We start from the raw sequence: 9,035 nt of genomic DNA, 5'->3' as shown, positions 1-9,035 counted from the left end.
ATTCAAGGGATACCAAAGTGAGCCGCAAACCGCAATTGGACTACAAAATTTCGGAGCCGATAAAAGAAGACTGGATCCCGGAGTAACTTGGTTAGATGAAAAGTCAACCCCGCAAACAAAGTCTCTTTTAACATTTCCAAATTCTATCCTTTTCGGAAAACTCGACATCCGACCACCTGGTACCTGAAAAATTCGAAGGACGTGCACAAATTTTTTAGATACTAAATTTTTTAAAATAACCTGTCTAATTAAACTTGAGAACTCGAATGGATAGAGATCAGTTGATCCAACTCGATGAATGATGTAAGTCCGACTGTCCCCATCCAGACTGAGACCCATTCCCACACCTAAATTGGAAGGTAACCAATGATGTAAGTCCAACTGGCCCGACCCAGACTGAGACCCATTCCGACCCCTAAATTGGAAGGTAACTTGGTTAGATGAAAGTCAACCGCGGCAAAAAACAAAGTTCTTTTTTATCCTTTTCTTCTTGCTTCTCTCTCTCTCTACTCTCTTTCTCTCTCTTGTGAGTTGTGATTAGTCCCAAGTCTCTTTTTAATATTTGAATCTTTTGGATTTGTTTTGTTTAATACGAAACTCCATTGAATTCCAAAAACCCAGATCAATTTCTTTGATTTTTCCCTTTTGTTTTTTACTTCACCCAGAAGATCCCTAAATACCAAATAGATTTTGGAGAGAATATAGATTTCAGTTTCTTCCATAACCAGACCCAATCACTCAAACTTCAATCTCTCTATCTAAGCTTCTTCGGCTGAGAAAACCCACAAATTCAGGAGATTCAATAATGCTTAAGAAAAGTTTCAAGGCCGGAAAATGGTGAATTTTCTTTTTTTTTTATCTGTTTTATTGAATTTCAATTCTGTTTTGTGTTTATCTAATTATGGTAGTAGAAGTTGTTTTGATTTAGGTTATGTGATTGTTTTAAGGGTAATTTTGGTGAATTCTGAGACTTGGGTAATTAGATGATTGATTGTTTATCTTATTTTGATTGAAAAATTGAATTGGTTATACAGCAAGACATCATTAAAGCTAGCGATTGCTCGAATAAAGCTGTTAAAGAACAAAAGAGAAGTTCAGTTGAGGCAAATGAAACGGGATTTAGCTCAGCTTCTTGAGTCTGGACAAATTCAAACTGCTCGAATTCGGGTATATATTTACTTTTTTTGGCTACCAGAGGTTTGTGTATCGATGCTAGTAGGAGGTCTCGAATACAACGAGTTGAAAATTGAATATGGGATATATGATTGTACAAACAGACAAACATATAGTCTTCTTTGCTTTCGGAGCTCGGACCAACCATTGTTACATTACGTGTAACAGACTTCAACTTAAAGTAGTATCCGACAAGTATATTTCGACGCCCTTTATTAGTATATATTATAATGTAATGGGGCAGCTAAATACTCCAAAAAGTTTTGTACAAGGAGTGTCCATGGTACATAGGTTTTTGATAACAATGGAGCTTGTATATTTGTTTTTCAGTTGATATGTTGATTTCTTGGTAAATAGGTTTCTTCGTCTGACTTTGTACGTTTGAGTTTTGACTGTGTATTATAGTTTAGGATCTTGAATCTTGTCGGTCAAATGAAACATATCGGCCAGTTCTGACTTCTGAATAATTGAGATGTCATACTATGCCCTAGTTTTCTTGTTGGTGCTAAAGAATCCTCGTTCCGGAGCTGATTGTTTTTGTTTTATTTTAGGTTGAACATGTGGTGAGGGAAGAGAAAACCATGGCAGCATACGATCTCATTGACATATATTGTGAACTTATAGTGGCACGCTTGCCGGTTATTGAATCACAGAAGTATGTATATTCATGTTATCTTTAAAATCAACTGCACCTCTCTTTCGAACTCTCTATGTCCTCTATGATTATAAAAGAGAAAAGAAAGATGGTAAATAGCTCTGTTCGGAACAATTACACGCAATTCTGTAAGACTGTTTGTTCTTATCTCGTGTAGCATTTTCATAATAATACATACTGTTGTCGAGCCCGTACGAGGGGATATTTGACATTTTGATAACGTGAAAACGAGTGAGAGATTTCCTGCCAGTTTGGTCTGTTGTTTTGCGTATTTGAAAAGAAAAAGAGAGCAGTTTCGTCTTTTAGATAAATCATGTCAGTTATGTTCTTATAGCATAGTAGTTAGCATAATCAAGCATGTATTGTGGATACCATCATTCGATGGTTGGAAACTTGCGATGTAAGAAACATAAGGTTGAACCAAAACGATATTAGCATCTATGATGCTTTCGCAACAATAAAAACCCTACCACTATTTCGATGGTAATGATCGATGCAATCACTTGTGGTTTTCTTCTACTCGTATATTTCTAAAGTCTAAACTTAATTGTATCTTGCCATGTATTGTACTTATAGTACCTCTTTAAGATCTGAAGACGTAAAAATGAACTTTAACGGTTAAGCCTATTTCACTTGTACTTTTGTATGTATTTTTATCTTGTTGTGTCGGCTTAGCTGGTTTGATTTGTGATTTGTAAACAAGTATTCAAAAACTAATCACACCTAATTAATCAACATTTCGTACCTCATGGTAATATATTTGCTCATTCAACTATAGAGAATGATTTTGTTGAGAACCCCCAAAGCAACATTTTGTGGTCTTATTAAATCGTCTATTATTTCATAGTAAATCTAAAGCCAGTTCTCAAATGTAAATTAGTTTAAGTGGGCATTTTTGCCTACACTTATTTTTGGGTCGCGAACCAAAAGGGCACTTACTCAGAGAATTCAAATTGGAACACCGATTGGTATGCATAATAATAGATGAGTGTGAAGTTGGGTACACGTCTTTTGATCAAGTATTTCTAAATGTTGCGAAGTATGTGTCTTTTACATTTTCATGCCATGAGCTGCTTCTTTCCCGTCTAGGACAAGAAAATTGTCTTGAGTTTGTTATATCAAATTTCTCGGTTTCAGATAATTTAGTGTTCAACTTTTTTGATTGTCTCCAGAACCTGCCCCGTCGACTTGAAGGAAGCAATAGCTAGTGTAGTTTTTGCATCTCCAAGATGTGCGGATTTACCAGAACTCCTTGATGTCCGCAAGCATTTTACATCAAAGTATGGAAAAGAATTTATTGCATCAGCCCTCGAGCTGCGTCCAGACTGTGGTGTCGGCCGCCAAGTGAGTTTCTATTACTAGAAGCAGTATAATTTATTATAAAGGTGATAATGACAAGTGTTTCTTAATCATGGTTCAGATAGTTGAGAAATTATCCGTAAGAGCACCTGATGGGGAAACCAAAATCAAGATCTTGACTGCCATTGCCAAAGAGCATAATGTTAATTGGGACAGTAAAGACTTTGAAGAGAAAGAATTAAAGCCTCCTGAGGACTTGCTGGTAAGGGACAATGAATTGGACTTTCTAACAGTGATTATTTTGACTTGACATTATGTGATTAAATACGTATCATTTGTTCTTGAATAGAATGGACCAACTACGTTGGGGACGACCACGAATATGGTGATGGAATCCCCAAGTATTCAGCCCCAGCCCCAGTCTAATCATGGTCAAAAGCATGATCCGTCAATCAGATCGTCACTAAATTCCCAGGATTATGCTTCTCTAAGTACTTCTAGTAGCATGAAGTCTACCACTTCTCATCTCCAATCAACCTCTTCAGGTATGTGAAGTAAAACACGTATACTACCATTCTGTTTCTGTTTTAAGCTGTGGTTTTCTTTTCGATATTATAAATATTGCATGAAATGTGTCTTCTGAGAACAGAGAGTGGCAACAGGGGGCCACTATTCGAGAAGTCATATTATGGAGAGGGCAGTGCTTCTCCTGTGAGTAAGCAAAGTTGGAATATGAATTTTAAAGATGCTACTGAAGCTGCACAGGTAGCTGCTGAATCTGCGGAAAGAGCAAGTATAGCTGCTAGAGCTGCTGCAGAACTCTCAAGTGGTGAAAAAAATGTGAGGCAATATTCGTCAGAATTTCACAAGTCATTTGATTATAGTGTCGGAGAGGAAGACTATGGACAACATGGTAATCAAGTTCCTAAGAAGATGACATATGATTCACGGACAAGTTCTTCCCGAAGTGTGGACCAGAGAACTCATAATCAAGATAGATATAGTAAGGCGATGGATAATCTTGGGGGAGATCCTCAGATGACATATGATGCTAGTAATAGAAGAACGAACCAGTCTGTATCTCCAGGTTTTACGACGGCCTCCGATGATGACGATGATAGGATGGCAGTGCCGAATATCCAAAAGTACGGTCGATATAACGAAAGAAACTTACCTGAGGTGAAATCCACCAATATCAATAGGGAGAGCAGGAAAACTGAGAAGAGACACTTTCATGATGAAGTGAGTATCAAGAATCAATCTAGTGACTCGGATTCTGAGGTATACTATGTTGACCAGCGGCCACAGAATATTGGTTCCCAGTTTGAAGGAAAAGACAGACAAAATTCTTCAAAATCTACCTTTTCGTCTCATGGAGGTGGTGTTGGTGAGAGTACAACTTCAAAACCAGATCAAAATTATGGAAATAATGTTCGCCAACAGTCTTTTAAGAACACTGGTGAGCGAAACAAGCAAACTGACAACAAGCAACCTAGTTTCGACAGTTACCCTGGTGCAGTTTTTGATAACTATAGTTTTGACGAGGACATTGACTTGGATGAGGGGAGCCAGTATAAGCGACATGATTCCGATCCTTATGCCCCTTCACTTAGAAAGTCAGATTCTCGTTCCTCGCAAGCTATAGATAGTTGGGCCCGTAGGCAGCCCAGGAAGAATATCTTTGATGTGCAATCGCATTCCAATGTTGAATCCCATTCTTCTCCTGAATTTCCTGAACCTCCAATAGACATGAACTCGAAGTCAGATAACTTAATACCTGCAACATTTGATGATTCAGATGGCTTGGGTTCTGAGAGTGATGTGGAGATAAGCAATAAAAGAACCTATGGATCAACTGACATTTGGGATCACGGGTCAACTAGATCCTCCTTTTCGAGAAAAACAAATGTAGAAACCTATAAGAATCCTTCTGTGAGTTCTTCTTTTGCTAATCTAGAACTTGAAGATGGGAGTAGCATGCGGAACCAAGCACGCACAATGAATTTTGGAGGTGAATCTACAAAAACTTATAGTGGTCATTTGTCAAGAACACCCTCCTTGGTTGAAAAAGAAGCTCCAGAAACAAACAGAAAACCACTTTCATCCTCTGATGATTCAGAATCTGAGGGGATCTCAGAAGACCAAGGAAATCAGCGTGGTTTTGGATATAAATCTAGGAACGAGTATGGCCGTGGTACCTTACCCCTTGTTGAGGGAGTTCACGGGCACACAAATTCTCCGAGAAATCTCGAGTCTAGGCTTGCGCAAGGAATTGAGAAGAAGCAACCTCTGCAAACCTCTAGGATATCAGCTAAGGACAATTTCGGTGATTCAACAACACCTGATACAGTACATGACGCAGAATACTCAAGTTACCCAGGAGCTGAAAGTAATCAAGGATTGAACTTGGGAAGATTGGTAGGTGGGTTGCGGAACAAGGGTAAGACTCGTCGAACTTACACTAAGGATTCTTATACTGATGCTTCACCGCGATCCACTCAACAATCAACAGAAAATACTTCTACTTTCAGTGAGCCCCCAAATGATTCCCCCAAGTTCAAGTCTTCAACCCCTTCTCAAACGCGAGACTTGGAGCTGCATAATCAGAAACCAGAGAAGGCCTACAAAGAATTTAGCTCAAGAAACCCAGAATCATATATTGACTCGGACAGTGACGATGGTGAACCACTCTCACTACAAACTCTTCGGAGTAAAGGTTATACAAGTGAAAGACTTAACAAGGCAAGAGATTCACTAGCAGAATCTGATACTAGAAGCCACTCAACATATATGGACGGGTCAACTGAGCAAGTGGCTCCTCGTGGCCGCATCACAAAAAAAGCCTCGACACAAATTTCTCAAGGACAAGGAGGGAATTCTAACTGGTCAAAGAGTGATTCATTAGTTGAACAAGAGACTCATATCCCTTTGTCACATCCTGAAGCTTCGATACGTAAAGGAAGTCCAAGGTCTCGGGTGCTAAAAACTGATCCCTCAACTGGATATCGGTCTTCCAAGCTTACTCCAGAGCCAGAAACAGTTGCATCATCTAGCAATATAGCTCCATCCAAGACTGTTCCGGCAGAAAAAACCATGACTTCAAAGCCATCAATATCATTATCAAGTGAAGGTTCAAATTCACTAAAGAAGGCTGGTCATGTTCATCCTAAACTTCCAGACTATGACACATTTGCAGCTCACTTCGAGTCTTTAAGGTCAAACCGTCGTTCATCCTAGGTTTGCTAATACTTCTAAACTCCTTTTTTTTTGTTATACGAATTTCGAGATTGGGTATTCTTTCAGGGGTCTGGTGGTGTGATTATCTGATGATTGTTCTAATAAGAAAGGACATTTGGCCTCTTATTATTGCATAAAACATGCTTGTATAAAACCAGTATAAGTACTTCCATGATTTGAGTTGATTATTGTCAATGTGTGAAAATTTGCTCTGCATCTTGAAGATGAACTTCTCTGTAAATTTTCACATTCATAAAAATCATAACTAGATTCGATCTCTCGTTGCTCTAGTACCCTCTGGGCCTTTGAGTTGAGGTTGTTCATTAGGTTATCATCAATCAAAACCGAATAAATGAAATCATTCTTGGGCTTCTTGATTGAATATTGAATTGTATATATAATCTCGTCGGTAGAATCTTCATCATTGTAACAGCTATCTATACATTGTACAAAAGGGAAATGTGAATGAGAACTTACGCTTTGAAGGCTTCTCGAGCACTCCTTGAATTTTCACTGAAGGCTAAATGAAGTGCTTCTACTTTCTTATCTCAAGTTTAAGTGAGAAAGAAAGAGCATCGAAAAGAAAATTAAGGAAGAGAGGAAAAGAAAGAGATGTAGGAAAGAAAATGTTCAAGTGAAGCATAAGTTTATAAAAGAGACAGATTTAGAGGGAAAACAATAGATCAGAAAATTGCAAAAGAAAAGTTGAAAGTACAAAAAAGGAGTACTTAAAAAAAAAAATGGGTGCCTCTATAGGCGACCCACTTTTTTTGCTTTAGGCCTGCCATTCTGTAGGCGCACCACCTTTTCATCGGTGTTGTTTGTTGGCTTCTCGAGCACTCCTTGAATTTTTCTTTCTCTTTTCCATTTTCATTTCAGTTTCTTTTTTCGCACAATCTTCATCAAAACCTTCGATTTCTTCATCTTTTTTTATGGGTATCATCTATAGCTCGTTTCTTGAAAGTAAGAGACTAAAGAAAGATTTCGAAATTCGTTCGTTGAAGTAAGAGACTACAGAAAGATTTCAAAAGATCTTCATTTCTTACTAGAAGCCGCTTTTAAAAATCTTAATTTGTTTGTTTGTTTGTTATTATTATTATTATTATTTATATGATTTTATCTTTTAATCTAGTGTCTAAAAAGTGTTTATCATCGGTTCTAGCTTGATTTCAAGGGGTGTTAGAGTGATTTGTAAGTAGTAGTCGGTTTCTTCAAATCTGGAAAAATTTAAATGGTCTCGGATTGTCCTGTCCTCGTAGATGCTTTTAGTCGGGATTGATTAGAGTCAAACTACATCAGGACTCGACTCGATCTTGTCACCAGACAAGAGAAAGTTGGGATACAGACCAATTGAGCGAGGTGCATCAATTGAGTGATAATTGCAATAAAAACAGTCAATACAATTTAAGCCACGACTAGTTGAGATTAGGGGTGGGAATCGGGCGGGTTCGGACGGGCTCGGACATAATATAACTGTGCTCGGGCGGATCGGGCACTACATTGTCTAGCCCGCGACTAATTGGCGGGCGGATCGGGCCGGACAGAAACAACAAATTGAAAGCCCGTAGCCTGCCTGCCCGAGCGGGCTCCATCAGACTCGGGCCGGACGGGCTCGGGTGTTTTATAGGGAAAAATATTTAACTTATAACTTTAAGAAGCCTCCCATTCTTATATAAAAACTATCAACCCTCTCTAATTCTAACTGACAGATGTGCGGCTAACAATTTTAGTTAACAAACCTTTCTTCCCTTTCTTTTAAGTAAAAGACTCCAAACACTTTGTAATTATAAATACACAATGTGGGACTAATACTTTTTAAATTTTAGATTACTTTGCATCCTTCCCTTCCTTTAAATATAAGTCTCCAATCACCTTTTAAGTCTAAATAGACAATGTGGGACTAATGGTGTTTCCCTCTTTTCTTGACTGATACTTTCAAATGCGTTATAAAGCAAACCAAATTGTGGGTTATTGGATCGAAAATGAACAGGCTTTGTACCTTGTGAAATATTCTTCACATCGTCAAATCCTTCCGAATGATGAGTATCATCTCTACTCTTTGCATTCGCATGAATCAACTGTGCCCTATTATTGGCATCACTTGTACTTGAGAACTCGTCCCAACTATAAGCACCGTAGTTTTCTACTAATATATGGACTGACTGTGGGCTGTGGCTCCACGTCTTTACTTTGTTGTAATGAACACAACTCAGGTGGAGGTTGTTCTGATATCAGGGGGATTGGGGATTAAAACGTGTTCTAATCTTCAAGTCTTCTATCAAGTTCTTTATCTTCTAGGCGGAAATCTTCTTCTATGAGACTAAGACATTGTTTCTTGGTAAATCACTTTTGCGGGTTCGGTTTAAGAAATCATGAAGTTCCTGAATGCATATTCCACAACATTATAAGATAGACCAAATGAATTTTCTGTGTCACTTCGATTATTTTTGACGAAATATTAGTATGCATTCAATACCCATTTCAAAGATTGTAACTACCTTTCAGATAGTTCACATGAAAGTGTTGTGAACATCATTCTTAATGCTCAGAATGCCATTCCACCGTTCCTACCTAAATCTCATGAGTTATGCTTGATTAGACGATCAAAATCTTACACGATGGATATTTAGATCATTTGTATTACCTTATCATATATGATGTAACTTGTCCA

The 9,035-nt window shown here is 38.1% G+C and overlaps 1 protein-coding gene across 1 annotated transcript; it reads left to right on the top strand.

Annotated features, from left to right (window-relative positions):
• The first annotated feature begins 417 nt into the window (after positions 1-417).
• On the top strand, positions 418-6,641 carry LOC147543754 (uncharacterized). Its single transcript, XM_086635001.1, has 7 exons — positions 418-837; positions 1,035-1,167; positions 1,725-1,828; positions 3,001-3,172; positions 3,249-3,389; positions 3,477-3,672; positions 3,777-6,641. The coding sequence occupies exons 1-7, from the start codon at positions 806-808 to the stop codon at positions 6,362-6,364; spliced, it is 3,366 nt and encodes a 1,121-aa protein (XP_086491127.1). The 5' UTR covers positions 418-805; the 3' UTR covers positions 6,365-6,641.
• The last annotated feature ends 2,394 nt before the right edge of the window (positions 6,642-9,035 follow it).

This window comes from Eschscholzia californica, unplaced genomic scaffold (assembly GCF_041429995.1).
Source record: "Eschscholzia californica isolate CP2 unplaced genomic scaffold, dmEscCali1.0.p SCAF_4, whole genome shotgun sequence".
In the NCBI taxonomy this organism is placed as follows: Eukaryota; Viridiplantae; Streptophyta; class Magnoliopsida; order Ranunculales; family Papaveraceae; genus Eschscholzia; species Eschscholzia californica.
Note: the sequence above shows the minus strand (reverse complement) of the source record. Positions and strands in the feature narration are given on the sequence as shown.